Source organism: Protopterus annectens, chromosome 4.part0 (genome assembly GCF_019279795.1).
Source record: "Protopterus annectens isolate FY-2018-M chromosome 4.part0, PAN1.0, whole genome shotgun sequence".
In the NCBI taxonomy this organism is placed as follows: domain Eukaryota; kingdom Metazoa; phylum Chordata; order Ceratodontiformes; family Protopteridae; genus Protopterus; species Protopterus annectens.
In genome coordinates, this window is record NC_056733.1 from 1,822,636,993 (window position 1) to 1,822,652,963 (window position 15,971).

The following is a 15,971-nucleotide window of genomic DNA, read 5'->3' on the forward strand; positions in this document are numbered from 1 at the left end:
ACCGCTTGCTCAGAGGTGACCTGTGCCTGACATATAAGGCCATGTCAAACCCAGATTTGATGAATATGCTTCACCTCAAAAATCTAGATCCCTCAGAACCACAAGGGGAGACTTAAACCTTGACACGGTTATAAATAGAACGTGCTGGAGGGACAGATTCATCACCCAGAGACTCCTATGCTGTGGAACAAAATCCCGGTACATGTGAGGCAGAGCACCTCGCTGGCCTTGTTCAAGAGGAATCTTGACCAATGGATGGGAGATCGCAGATATACCCCAGGGATTACTTCAGTGTCACTGCTTGACAGAGGCACAGAAAAATGATAGGCATAGTTTTTATTCAAACTAAAGGGGTGGCGAAAGCCACATAACTATGGGCTAGGCTTATAAATGCCCTTGGGCAGATAGCCTAGTATGAACCTATGAACCTATATATATATATATATATATATATATATATATATACACATATACATATATATATATATATATATATATATATATATATATATATATATATATATATATATACATATATACACACTATGCAAACGTTTATCAGCCATGATTTAGGATTCTTTATTTTCATTAAGCATATATTTTTCTACAGGTATAGCTGTTCTTGAAAAGTTGATCTTATGAAGTCTAGTTGGTAGATGAAAGTCTGATTGAGTTTTTCTTCAGATGTCAATTCCTCTTCTATAAAAGTACTGAAGTTTTTGATTATATTACTGTTGCTTTTAGTTCTATGTTAAAGTATTTATATTTTTTCTCAAATAGCAAATCAGCTCTTTTCATGCTGAAAACTTTGGCTTTAAGGAACTAGACTCCAGAAACTAAAGATCAGAGACCACTGGAAGTGGCATGGCTTTTGTGCAGTTAGGATATTACCTTCGTCCTCCAATGTGTGCTCAGTGACCATCCACCAGCCTGTGAAAGCTTAATATCCAAAACAAAAACAAATGCTTCATCCTTCAGAGCTCAAAAGAACCATTATAAAGATGTTTATTTCCAAGTGCCTCCCTATAAAGGGCACATAAGAATGCTAGGATGGCAAGGCTGCTGCACAGCCTACTGGTTCAATGAAACTGTCCTATATATTTCTCAAATGGAGGGTATAACCTACATTCTAAACAGAACTGGGTTATTTATAAACCTCCGATTAAACAGCTTTTTTTTGGGGGGGGGGGTTAAATGACAAGTACACTGCAGGCAAAATACTCTCTGATTTTTAAGTAGGAAAGTCCTTTAAAAACTGAAGTGAAGGATGCCATGTAAAGCTGTGTGCTGTTGATGGGAGAGAAGTTGAAGACCACCACAATGTATTTATCATATCTGTAGGGTGTTGATCTTATGCATACTGATGGCAGACCCACAACAGATTAACACTTTATGAATGACCCTTCTGGTCCAAATTACTGTTACTTAGCTAAAAAGCAAAAATCATTTTAGTAACATACACCCTTGTACATTTTCAACAACTGCACTGACTATACTTTTTTGCTTGACATTGATTATGACAGATGCAGTCTTTCAGGATATATAAACCCCATCAATTTGAATAAAGTGAAAGAGATACTATCCTTCCTGTAAATGGGCATATGTTCAATGCAATCAGTGATTTTCTAGGAAACTGAAGTTCCAGTATAAAATCCTGTATGGGAAGAGTTCATGCTTTGCTGCTTGAAATCAGGCTGGAGAGACGTGGGGTAAAGGGGGAGAGAGAAAAATAACTTCTACTTCAGTTTCTTAAAAAATATACAATTTTATACAAAAATCTTTATAAAAAGTAAATGTTAATAAGCACACAGCCACATTTCATTACATTCAATTGGCATTTTGATAATGTAAAAAGCATGGATGCTACATACTGTTACTCACATTACTGATTTCCAGATTGTGCGTCATCAGTGGTCCTGAAAACAACATGGCCATACTGGATGACATGGATGTAGTGTTGAAATTCTGCAAGATAGGAGAATTAATTAAATAGCATAAGAGCATAAAGAATATTGTGCTTCAATCGCCTGCTCCAGCTACTAAATGAGCAAATTCTAGTGCATTAGGACATAAACATTCTTCGAATAACCAGATTAAATCCAAGCATAACACAATTAAGTGAAATACATCTTAATCTTCTGCTTTGTTACTAATTACTCAACTTACAGTTGTACCTTGTATGTATAAGCAAGAGCATAGAATGGTGCATACAACCTTCCACCCTGCTGAAAGCAGCAGCACTGCAGCAGATTGGCATAATTATAAAGCAGTTTTCATACTAAGGACAAATTCTAATATGTATAGTATACAACACATTCCATACAACATCCAAGATATAATCACAAATTCTGTTTTTCCCTAGATTTCCTTATTTGGATGAAAAATGTCAAAAAGGATACAAAAATCAAGTCCTGCTGCATCAAGGCACAAGGCATCACAAATGTTTAAAAAAATGAAACTAAAGATGGAAAGAAAAATACCGCAAAAATTAAAACATTTCTTTGCAACCCCCAGTGCAAAAACCAACTCCTTCACCACTAATCTATAAAATTACCTCAGAAAAAAAATTAAACGTAATGCTACGAAAAAAATATATATTTTTTTCTCAGTGGCCCAGCCTCAGAGAACAATTAAACCGGACTGCTGACAATTACACAGCTAGCACAATAATAAAAAAAAAGTTTATACTTGCTGGAATGTTAGCTATAATTGGTCTCTGCCCAGACATTGGAAATAGTAAACAATTCATCCTTGGCACTCTATTTTGGCAACATCTCCCCCTGCAAGCTCAAGCTCCTCCCTTATCCTATAAGCCACTGCTCTTAGAAACACAAGATATTAAAATATCTTACAAGCAGAGACTCCCTAAATAGGACCTGAAAAGGAAAGATGTGTATCAAAGGGATCTCACTGAGTAAAAAATCAGGCCTCCAGAGTTCGTACAGATCCTTTCAAAAGTGAGAGGAGTTTGGAGGTGGTTTAGGTGGGTGGGTTGTTTCAATGTCTGGAGAGAGACCAGATAAATCTAACATTACAGCATTTGTTTAATCTGGTCCTGTCTGAACACGGACTGGTGCACAGTATGTATGGTGGCTCCAATGGAGGCCCTATCTCTGGACTTAATATCAAAGCTTTAATGCTTAGAAAAGGTATGCAGGGTCAACCAGGTAAGCAGCAGCAGAAATCTCAAATTGGTAAATTTCATACAAAGGCCATGGACACAGATTGAGCTCTGTAAGTGTTCTTTCAGCCTAGACTGAGTCGGTTACTAAAAAAATACACTTAGATGCCCAGTTAGATAATGATCTTTGTGACTTTGAGCTTTTTAGCATTTGAAAAGGAGACAAAACTGTCATCTTTCCTGAATTCTGTTCTATGGTAAAGATAAAAATCTAAGTTGCCTGTAAGTATTCACCTCTATTAAAACAGTTTAGAAAGAACAGGAGATGGCTGGACTGATTCAAGTTCATCTGAGTAGCTCAGTAGGATTCTGTCCCAATGGAAATTCAGGTAAGAAAAATTAGAAGATAAGAGCATGGAATTCTGATACTCATTTTGCTGAAGTAATGGCTACCAGGAAAGGCTTTAAGGCCATGAATTTAATATCTGCAGAACTCAAGTTCAAAAGGAAAGTTAGTAAGTTTCTCACAAACAAAACATATCCCAAGGGGGAGCAGGGCAACTCAGTGGTGGTTTGGAGTATAAAAATCTGGTACTTGCGTATTATCACAACCAGGAGACTACTTATCGCAAGTGTTTAGCCGTTTACTGATTCAGGGTTGGTTCCCACACTTCAAAATAATAAAGTCAGCAAACTTGTCTTTTATTTTTAAATTTTGGAAATGTTTGCCGTAGAAAGTGGTACATTAACACACCCCACCTTTTCGACATAATAAATTAATAGATAGTTGGAGTGGTCTTACAACTTTACTAAACAGCCACATATTAGTTTCACTTTACTTGGGGTTCAGTGACAGGAAGATAAACCTAGGTAGCAAGCATCTCCAGCATTGAAATGCGGAGTTGTATCACAATGCCAGGGCTTCATGTAAATATCGATAGTTTTACTTCTTAACCTGTTACCCAAGAAATCTGAACAGGTACAGTAATTGTGTATGTGTGTGCGTGGGGGGGGGTGGCAGTCAAAAATCTAAAAAATGCCGGCCATTCTTTAGTTGCTTCAATCCTCAGTGATTTACAGGAAAAACACACTTAAAACCAAACAAAAAAAAGATCTGTATCGCTTTATCACACCACAACACCACAGGACTCGCACAGCTTACCTTCGTTGCTTAACGATTCTGGACATAGATCAGGGTTGGGGGGTGTCAAACACCCCTAAACCAGGGGCAAGTTGTACATTTTACTTTAATTCATTAAAAAAAAAAATAAAGGTTTCCTATAGGTTGCATATGTGTTAAGCTAAACTGAAAACGCATTGAAGTTTTTTCATAAAGCGTTTTTTGTAAGCTGGTTGCGTTAATACGCAAGCATCAAAAATCCTTCAAAAACTCTTTACATACCTTATGTGAATCTAGGAAGAAAAACATTAATGAAAGGAGGAAATAGCAACCAAATTAGCTTTTCTTGTTAAAGAGTAACTAGCCACTTTCTTAAAATGTCTCATCAGGTAAGCATTTGAGATATGGTTGCTGAAAAGGGCTCTGTTTTTTTTCACATGTATCCCAAGTAAAAAAATGATTTTCTGTTTCACTTTGTAAATCTCCCTACTGAAAGGTCTTTGTGAAGCAGTTATCCAACTGACCACTTCAGAAGGTGGCGATGTATCCCTGGCCATCACTGGAACCTGAGAAACAATATGGTTTAAGTGCAGGGATCGAATGCCCAGATGATGCCACTCAAATGGGATGGGTGAGCAGACAAGGGTGCTGTGGATATCTCCTCTTGAGCTGAGGCCATAGCATGTGAACCTAATCTGGTGTGGCCAGAATGGGGACTATGATAATGACCTTTGCTCTACAGATTCTGGTTTTCTGAACAAATCTGGTCATGAGCAGAAATGGGAAAATGTATATAGGAGACCATCTCTTGGAGATTGTCCCTTTTGTGGGGGTACTAGAAAAGAATCTGATGCATTTGATGTTGAATGGTGAATCAAAGAACACAACAGGTCTTCCCCACCTGTGGGAATATATTCAGAGCTACTGCACTGCTGAGAGACCATTCATGTAGGCCAAGCATCTGTCTCTCAACATGTACAAAATTCCATTAGATGTCAAGTATGTGCAGTGCTATGAAAAAGCAACGCTACGTCACAGCCTATTCCTAAACCCTCTCAGCTTCTCTGCATAAGGGATAAGATCAGGTTTCTTGCAGGTGGTTTACTTACAATACCACAGCCACAATGATGGAATGGATGGATATCTCATCATGGGGGGAACAGGTCCTTAACTGCCTGCAATGCTAGAAGACTGCTCATCTCCTGAATGTTTGTGCATTGCGGAGCCCATGTGCTCTGCACCATCCTATTTACATAAAGCCTCCAAACCAAATAAACATGAGTCTGTAGTTATTATGGAAGTGGAGTAGGCTGAATAAAGGGAATTCCTAAAGGAAGATTTTTGTGGAATTGCCCATCGTAGTAGATGCATACTTTTGAAAGTCTTATTGTATGGGACATTGACTGGATTGGTTGAGTCCACGTAGTCCAGACTGTCACTAAGACCCATGTTGAGCACAGCATATATGCTACTCGCTCAACTAAGTAGCCATTAGTCCAAGCTTGAGTACTGCTGATGCACTGGGGAATATTTTTTTGAAAGATTCATAACTTCTTGAACAATGGAAGAAAATCTTGTCTAGTTGTAATTTTGCCTTCTGGTTGACTGCACTTGTCTGTCAGCCAGCAAATGCTAGGGGCCAAGAGAGTTACAGCTGGGATTTTGCCACATTGACCTTGAGCGCAAAAACAGGCACAAGGTGGAGCAAATATTGCCTTGCTCTGAGAATTTTTTTTCCATACAGGGTGCCACTATGAGCCAGTCATCCAGGTAAGGAAAGATCTTCACCTCTAGTAACTGCAGGTTCACTGCAAATCGAGCCCTGCATTTGGTGAACATGCAGGGGCTATAGTGAGTCCAAATAGCAGGTCTTGGAATTACTAGCTACTGTCTACCACCTGAAATTGTGAGAATCAACTGGCGACTTTGCTACTTTGATGTATAGATACACAACCTGGAGATCCAAAGAGCACATCTACTGTCCTGTCTACAGATTAAACAACATGGGATGCACTATGACCTTCTGGAATGACTCTGTACATATTGATTCAAGTGTCTTAGGTCAAGACTCTGAGGTCCTGCGTCCTTTTGGGCACCAAGAAATGAGAGTAAAATCCATACCCTTTCAGTGGTAGAAGAACTTCTTGGATGGCTTTTTTTTGCAGAAAATTGTATACTTCTGCTGTGTTGCCCTCCTCTGATGGGGTGAACCTAGTACAGGGTGTGATGGGGGATGTTTGGGCAGTGTTGAAAACAAGAAGTTATGTACTCACCATAACGTTCGATGTATGTAGTCCATCTCGCCTCACATTCTTACACGTGGGTTCGGAGCCGAATATCGGCTCTGACTCGGCCAAACTTTTCTAGCTCGAAGTCTTCTATTGGCTGGGCTAAGCAGGTATCCCATGCTGCACTGCTCCATATCCCCAGATCTAGTTTGCTGTGAACATTCATTCATACCCCATGCATCACAGCATCCAGGGAAAGAAGAATAAGCTAAGGTGAAGGGAACTATGTAAATAAAAACCTAACCTCCAGATCCTCCAGGAAGGGGGAAGGTGGGAGGGTAAGTAAGAATGTGAGGTGAGATGGACTACATACATCGAACGTTACGGTGAGTACATAACTTCTTGATGTTATGTAGTCCAATCTCGCCTACATTCTTGCCCGTGGAACAGCGTCCCTAGCACCTACATCCCGGGTGGCTCATAGGAAAATACTCCTGAGTAATGTGGAACCAAAGGATAACCTGCCCCTAGATACCGCGTCCAATTTGTAATGACTAACAAATGTGTGAGGAGAAGCCCAAGTAGCTGCCGCACAAATATCATCCATCGACAATCTGACTAGATAGGCTGTAGATGTAGAAACAGCCCGAGTAGAGTTAGCCTTAACCGGAAACGGCAGGTCTCTTCCTCCTATGGAGTAAGCGAAAGAGATTCAACTGGATATCCATCTGGATAGGGTGATTTTGGAGATGGGGACCCAATTTTGTTTTCCGAAAAGGAGACAAATAGTTGATCAGACTTTCGGATATCTTTTGTTCGGTGCAGATAGAAACGCAACTGTCTGTGTACATCCAATTAATGAAATTTAAATTCTGCCTCGTTTGAAAAAATGGGGAAAAAATACAGGCAACTCAATAGATTGATTAAGATTAGATACGGACGCCACTTTAGGAAGAAAGGAAGGGTTCAGTCCAAGAGAAACCCTGTCCTTATGGAAGATCAAGTATGGAGGTTTGATAGAAAGGGCTTGGATTTCTGAAACTCGCCTGGCTGAAGTGATTGCTATTAAAATGGCCGTTCTCCAAGTCAAGAATTTCAAATCACAGGTAGCTGCAGGCTTGAAAGGTGGTGAAGTGAGGGCTTGTAGTACAAAATTTAGATCCCAGGGCATTATAGGTTCGGAGACTGGGGACGGAGTAATAGAGTGCCCTTCAGGAAAGCCTTACAGAGTCTGTGAGCCATCAGACTAGGCTCATTCGCAACATGAAAGTTGGAAATTGCTACCAATTGAACTTTTATGGCAGCTGACGCTGAACCCTGATGGAAAAGCATAGACAAAAATTCCAAGACTGAAGCAATAGGTGCTGTGTAAGGATCAATTCCTTGGGTATGCGCCCAAATAGAAAACCTCCTCCACTTGCTAGAATAAATCTTCCTAGTAGAGAGCTTATGAGAGGAAGACAAAATGTGAACCACCTCCGGTGAAAAGGGATGAAGTCTAATGATGGAAGTGGAGTAGCCAGGCTGTCAACCGGAGGGTCGTCAGAAAGGGGTGGAAGTGCCCCGACATGTGTGTTAGTAAATCTGGTTGTGGGTCCAGAATCCAAGAAGTGTCCACAACGTAGGGCTGGAGAATGGGAAACCAGACTTGACGAGGCCAGTGTGGGGCAATCGGAATCATTCTGCTTCCCAAGGATTGCGCTTTCTGAATCACTTTTGATAGCAAGGGAAACGGAGGGAAAACAAAGCAGACCGGAGGGCCAAACGTGAACTAGAGTGTCCCTGGGTGACTCTCCCTGTGGGGGGGATCAGCGTGAAATAGCTGCTGCATTTTGCATTGAGGGGGCTGGCAAAAAAATCGCAGCAAGGCTGACCCCATCTGCTGAAGATTCATTCTGCCACTAGACGATTCAGGGACCACTCGTAAGGCATCAGAATAGCTCTGCTTAGCCTGTCCGCTATTAAGTTGGACTTCCCCGGAATGGGCGTTGCCACTAGAAACCGTTGGGAAGATACTGACACTCGCATGGCCTCTCTGCACAGAGGGTAAGATCTGGTTACCCCCTGCTTGTTCAGATACCACACCACTGACTTGTCAGAGTGTATTGCAATCGTCCCTAGAGGTAGAAAGTTCTGAAGTGCCTGCAACGCAAGAAGCACTGCTCTCATCTCTAGGATGTTGATATGCAGATGTATCTCGTGATCTTGCCACATGCCTTGGACTGTCCTGCCCAGATAATGCCCCCCCCCCCACTCCATCTGGGAGACGTCAGTGGTCACTGTGGCAACCGGGATGGGTGGAACGAAGGGTTTTCCCCTATCCAGATTGTTGGTGCAAAGCCACCAACTGAGATCCTGTTTGTATCAGTCCGTGAGCAAAATAGGGTGAGAAAGTGGAAGATTTTGGAGAGACCATTGAGCAAAGAGGAGCCATTGAAGAAGTCTCATGTGCAATCTCGCTAGCGGGACCAACATAATTGTTGCTGCCATGGTCCCCAGGAGTTGAAGAACCCATCTTGCCTTTGCTTTCCTCAGGGGCATCAGGGTGTGCACCTGTTGCTGTAAGACTCCTTTCCTGCGGTAAAAATGCTCGCATTCGAATGGTGACTAATTCTGCCCCTATAAAAGTGACACGCTGTGAGGGCAACAAGGCAGATTTTTTCCCAATTTAGTGTTATGCCCAACTACTGACAGAGAGTGATGGTAGCGTCCCAGGTTTGGATTAGTAGATGCCTGGTGGAAGTGGTAAGGAGCCAGTCGTCCAGATACGGAAACACTTGGAATCCTTGACGTCTCAAGTGAGCAGTCACCACTGCCATACACTTGGTGAACACCCTGGGGGCTGTGGTGAGACCAATGGGCAGGGCTCGAAACTGGAAATGATTGGCTCCCAGCCGGAAGCGTAGGTGATTCCTGGATGCCCTGTCCATTTTGACATGGTAGTAAGCATCCTTGAGGTCGATGGAGCACATCCATAACTCCTCTCCTAACAATGGTAGAATCGATTTTAGTGTGACCATACGGACCTTTGACTTCTGTACATAGTTGTTCAGCTGGCAGAGATCTAATATGGGTCTCAGGTCCCCTGTTCTTTTCAGCACCAAAAAGAATCTTGTGCAAGTCCCTAATCCGACTTGATCACGCTGGATGGCTCCCTTTCCTAGCAGCTTTGAAACCTCTGAGGCTGCTTGATCCCTTTGGCTGGGTGGAACATCCGGGATTTTTCTGACTGAAGGGGGGGGGGGGTCTGACGTAAAGGGAATGACATAACCTCCGGAAATTATTCGTAATACCCATTGGTCCTGGGTGATGCTTTTCCAGGCTTCTGGGTATAATGATATTCGACCCCCGACTGGCTCCAGAGAAGCACAGCCGGGCATTCCCTCAGGGATGAGAGTAGGGAGAGCCGCAAAAGGAATCACGGTCTCCCAAATTGCAGGGGCCCCCTTTGCCTCTAGGGCGGCATCTCCCTGAATAACCTCCCCCTCCTCTGCCTCTGGAGGGGGACTCACCTTGTGCGGCAGGAGAAAACCTCTGATTTTTTGAAACGCATCTTCCCATCCCACTGGGCCTTGGGGTAAGGTCTAGAGGGAAGGGAAAAACGGACCCCTACAGCAGACAGGGTCTGTCCCTCTTGTTTATACCTGGTGAGGATGTCTTTCACTTTGGTTCCGAACAAAGAAGAACCATCAAAGGGGGAGTCAGTGAAAGAAGACTTGAAGGCCTCCACGAAATGACAAAGGTGCATCCAGGCTTGCCTTTTAAGGGCGACTCCTGAACTTGCTGCCCTACTCGCTCCATCGGCTGCATAAGAAATGAGCCGCATGGAGGAGTCGACGATGGAATTGCGGGTAGACACCTGGGCGTTAACTGTCTGGGCCACCGCCTCAGGAATGTTACCCGCAAGAGTATCTCCCAACTCCTTGAGGAGATCTCTCTGGAGCAGAGTAAAATGAGACCGATAGATCAGCGACCGTAAGGTAAAGGTTGCTGACGAGAAGGTATGCTTCCTGTACCGGTCCATGGTCCTAGACTTCTTGTTAGGAGGATGGACGGAGGAAGAAGTCTCTGCTACTTCCTTCTGAGTGGCCACCGCCACCACCATGGCATCCACAGGGACTCCTTTGGACAAAAACTCCTTACCCGGGGGAGCAGAAAGAAACTTATTGGGACGCCTGAGTACTGGCTCCACAGAATCAGGGTTTTCTCATACCCTCTGACAAATTAAATCCAGGAGCTCTAAGGGTGGGGACACCCAGGAGGCGGAAGGCTGAGCACCAAAGGCCTTAAGGAAGACAGACTCCTCCTCGGAGGGGGCTTTGGACGGCCAGTCACCTCTTTGTTTCAATATCTCCAGGATGTCGGAGAAGGAAACAGAGAATGACTTGGGGGACCCTTCCGATTCCTTGAGGTCAGTATCCGAGGTGAGAGACATCCTGGGAGTCTATGTGCTTCCTCTTGCACATTTTCTTTCTGGGGGGCTCCTCAGGCACAAACTCTGAAGGGCCCTCAGAAAGTTGGGGACTACACGTGGGGGTGTCCCTAGGCCTTGGTGCTCCGCTGTCTAAGGATAGGTGGCGATCAGAGGCTCTCACTGGAGTGGTGGGGAACAGAATGATCAACCCGTCTGATGTAGCTGACGATCTGGCCAGTACAGTCTGCATGGCCTCAAAGGCAGCCCCACCCCCACCCAGAGTCTGAGGACCAGGCAGCCTCAGAGACCATCTCAGGAGTCGGGGTTCCTCGCGCCGAGTGGGAGACTCGGAACTGAAACATGTCCCGAGATGTCCCCCTCGGGCCCGACCGAAGAATCCAGAGTCCCAAACCCCATGGACGGAGCCGACGGGGTTGGAGCCGATGTCGGTACCGATAGGCCTGGCGGGGCCATCGGAACAGACCTAGGAACATCATACAGAGCGGAACACTCTGGCTCTGAAGACAGAGATGCCCTCAGAGGAGGAATGATTGAAAAAGGTGTCGGGATGGGCTCCGGAGCGGACTGGGACGGAGCCGAAAAGAATTTTGCCAAAACCGGTGACTGGAAGAGCCTCTGCACCACCCTATCAACATTCACATCTGAAAGAGTCCTGGAGGATTTGGAGGACAGGGAGGGAGATCAAGATCTCCTCTCAGGTGAAACTGGTTTAAGACTGGGCAATCGGCCCCGAAGAGGTTCCAATATAATTGGAGCCGACACCTGTTCCATCAACACGGACACTTCCTGCGGCCCAGAAGACAGTGGAGCCGAGGAGGTCGAAGCAATTTTAGAGACTTTCTCCAGTGGCTCCGAGGAGACTGAAGGAGCCAGAGATCTCTTTTTTGACTTACAGGACTTGGATTTAGAATTGGGAGAAGAAACCATGGCCTCTTCAAATGAGGGTTTCAAAAGTCCCTTTAAAATCAGCTTATTCTTTCTTTCATGGAGCACTCTGGGACTAAAAGCATGGCAGAAGCTACAGGACTCCTGCAGATGGATGGCTCCCAGGCAATAAACACAGACAGAATGTCCATCGGTGATGGACATCTTGTAACCACACTTACAGCACTTTTTAAAACCCGAAGGTTTGTGCTCCTTGGAATCCTTAGACATCTTTCAACAAGTAATCACAAGAAACCAACACAGCACAAGTCACTGTGACAAGAAAGGACACACACGCAAGCACCACAAAATGCGGGAACAAGTTTTGTATACAGCACACACACAACCCTAGAAGGAACACGCACTGAGACAAAACAGGCCAAAAAACCTCTAACTACAATGGTTTTATTGACCACAAATACAGAGGGGAACTCGACACTAAAACCTCTAACTTAAACGGATTTAGCGCGAACAACACAGGACAAGAGGACTAGGCCCTCTAACTGAAACGGGCCTAGCCCGAAAGAACAGTTAGCGGGATACCACAAACCACAAACACACTACCGAAAACCAAAAACACACCAAAGACAATAGCTATGAAAATAGCTTTTTGTTTATAAGTAGTTTTCTCAGAACAACAAGATAAAAGGGTACTTAGCCACAGCCAAGAGCGAGACCACATCCGAGCTACATGAGCGGCAAACGAGATCTTGGGATATGGAGCACTGCAGCATGGGATACCTGCTTAGCCCAGCCAATAGAAGACTTTGAGCTAGAAAAGTTTGGCAGAGTCAGAGCTGATATTTGGCTCCGAACCCACGGGTAAGAATGCAGGTGAGATTGGACTACCTAACATTGGTAGTTTCTTCTGGATACAATTTCGTCTCTCGATTTGTCCTGCATAATGGCCAGTCATGAAGGTGGATGGCAGGAAATATGTTCCCAGACTGCCTCCAAAATGGGACAGTTGAGCAACCCTTCTGAATTTATATTGACAATATCCTTGAAAGTATCCCCTTGAGCCCTGTTGGTGCAAACGATACCTGCCCATAGGGTACAGTTAGATGAGGAGTCCTGTGGAACTCTGTCATACTTCTATCTTTTTTGGGGACTGCTCTGATTTGCAAAACTATACGTCTTTTATGCTTAGGGTTTCCTCTGAAGGGAGCTTTGAGGGACCAAAAACTTGACTCCAACAGCAGTGAGCATTTTTCCCTCTTTCTCACATTGCAACAGTTTATCTTTGACTTTTTGCCCAAACAATGAAGTTTGGTCAAAGGCAGCATCGATGAAAGCTGCCTTAAAGTGTTCTGCAAAATCAGTAAGATGCAGCTAGGTCAGCTAGTGCAGTACAAGCCTTAACCAGCCACTCGAGCTGCTCTGTCTGCTGCATTATGAACCAAGAACATGGCCAGCAAACAGAAAGTTATATAGTTATCACCTGCGTTTCCAACTTTCTCCTCAGTTCGCCCAAATTCAGCAATTTGAGTATTTTTTTTTCAGACAAATCCCTCTGAAACTGAACAATATGCCCCAAGTAATTCAGTGCCCAGACTGAAAAAGTATTAGATGCATAAACAATGTCTGTCATCTGAGTTTTTTTTTTTTCTATATCCTTTGTTGTCTGGGTTAGTCCCACTAGGCTAGTAGCCTCTTTTCAGGGGAGACCCAAGGTGGTATTTATACTACTACATAGGGGAAATTTGGCAAGTGCATCAGGGAACTTCACCTACTCTTGGTAGTCGGGGGAAGAGTTTGTGTTACACATCCTGACTTCCTGTTACCTGTCTAGGCATGGAGGGAGCCAGGAGGAAAGAATAGTTGTGTAAAGTCTTACCATAACCATAGAGGTCCTTCTCTAACATGTTGCAGTATTCTTTACTTATGGATTGTATTCCACCCAGACCACCAGACGTCAGGTCTGTATACAAAAGCTTAAAGCCACTGTCTGTATGTGGGACACTGCACATAGGCACAGATGTCAGCCATAAAAGGGACGCCCGCAAGTACCATCATCAGAGTAAGAAAGCCCATGAAGAAAACCCCAGGGGAGCCTAGGTGGATCACCCTAGGAAAGAGCAAGCTGCAGGGGGAAGGCAGGAGGGATAGAATACTGCAACATAGAAGAGAAGGAGATTTATGTAAGTGTAAGACCTTACACAACTGCTCTATGTCCTTCTATTCAACGTTGCAGTATTCTTGACATAAAGGAGAGTGCAACAGCTGAAAAGGGAACCCAAGGAGGAGTACAGAGAAGGAGAAACTAAGAGGGAGAAATTTCCAAGAATCCATGCAGAATTGCCCTAGCAAATTCTGCAGATCTGGAAACTCTGTCCAATTTGTAATGTTTCATGAAGGTGTGAACAGATGACCAGGTGGCTGCTTCAAAGGAATGGACATCTAGACCCTTGAAGAATGCCCCTGAGGATGCAACTGACCTAGTGAAATGAACCTCAACAGATGCTGCTAAGGATTTTCCATGGAATTCATAGCAAAACACAATAGCCTTAGAAATCCATGTGGCTATAGTTTGTTTGGACACAGCCAAGCCCAGAGCCCTGGGATGAAATGACAAAAAGTTGGTCAGACTTCCTGATAGACTGTCTTGTACTTCACAGAAACAGCAGTTCTTTGGACAAGGAAGCTGGAGCAGTTACAGAGTCTTCTGCAATCACTAGCCGCAGTTCCCCCAAGTTACCCGAACCAGATGTCTGCATAGCCTCTGACATGCTAGATTTTGCACTCCTCATGGCTTCCATCCTGGTACCCGCCGAAGGAGCAGACCCTACCTCTGATCATACTGCTAGGTTCCCATCAATCTCTAGGGGGTACGTCGGAGGGAGCAGGCACAGCTAGAGAGGATTCCTGACTTTCCTCTTTCCATATGACTCAGAAGAACTCATGAACCCTCCATAGCATCCCTAGCCAGATGTTTGAGTCTTTGGTTTTCTAAGTATCAATTCAAAGCCAACAGATGACTTTGCAATGTTTTGGGAATGAAGGCCTGACAAACAGAGCAGGACCGGTGGTCATGAGTAGGCCCTAAGCAAAACAAGCACAGATCGTGACTATCTTTATGTGGAGTTTGCCTTCCACACCTACACTTACCCTTTCTGGATGACATTAACAAAACAAAAGGTAGTAGTAATATATTAAATCCCTTACGGGGAACTTATTTGAAGCTACAAGATGAACTAACGGGATCCAATGGCAGATCAAATGTACGAGTCAACTTTTCCGAATGGCGGCAAAAATTTCTGCAGATGGTACCTGTGGACGTCCCTTTTATGGCCGACGTCTGTGCCTACATGCAATGGTCCCACATACAGGCAGCGGCTCTAAGCTTTTCTATACAGACCGGATGACGGATTGTCTGGGCAGAATACAATCCAAACGTGAAGAATACTGCAACATTGGCTAGAAGGACATTAGGGGGAAAACATGGCGGATTTAGCTTTTGCTGAAACTGGAGTGAAAGTTACTAAAAATGTAGTTGAAATGGTAGAATTGCTACCAGAAGTTTTTTCTGATTATGTTGAATTAAAAAAACAGTGACATTGGAGGAAAAAAAGATTTTAACTGAAACATAGTGGATTCAAAGGAAAACAGAGGAGATTGTTTGAAGGAGAGACAGTTACCTGTGAAAAATGCACAATTACAACACTCCAATGTGTGTGGGTGTGTGTGTGTGGGGTTTGCAGGATGATTTGGAAGAAATGGTAAATCAAAGTGAGCCAAAAAATGGAGCATCAATTTCATGGAGTGATATCATGGGGGAAAAAAAGAAAAGGAGAAGGGACTGTGCCAGAAAAAGTTACACAAAAATTTGCAAAAACTGTTGAAGAAACAAAGAAAAAAAAGAAAAGAAAAAAGTATACAGTATGTGTGAGCAGTAAAAAAAGAAGTGTGGACAGGTATGAAGTTTGGGACCGTCATGGCACCTCTGGGCATCAAAGCAAAAAGAGGTAAGACCATTTATTTTAATTAGTAAAGAAACTTTTTGTGACTTGATATTTGAGACTGGGCAGGCCATGGAAAAATTGGGTGCACATGAACGAAAGAAAAATTACTCATGGTCAGAATATGTGGTGCAAGCTTTTTACAGACAAACAAAAGAATTATGATCCAGTTTTGAACTGAAGT

At 43.7% G+C, this 15,971-nt stretch overlaps 1 protein-coding gene across 1 annotated transcript in view; it reads right to left on the reverse strand.

The window, feature by feature from the left end:
* Positions 1 to 15,971, reverse strand: part of CDC25C (cell division cycle 25C) — a 1,649,736-nt gene that overhangs the window by 1,063,633 nt on the left and 570,132 nt on the right. Inside the window, exon 10 of the mRNA XM_044069511.1 lies at positions 1,882 to 1,965. Coding sequence (XP_043925446.1) covers positions 1,882 to 1,965 — 84 coding nt within the window. The remainder of the gene's footprint in view (positions 1 to 1,881; positions 1,966 to 15,971) is intronic.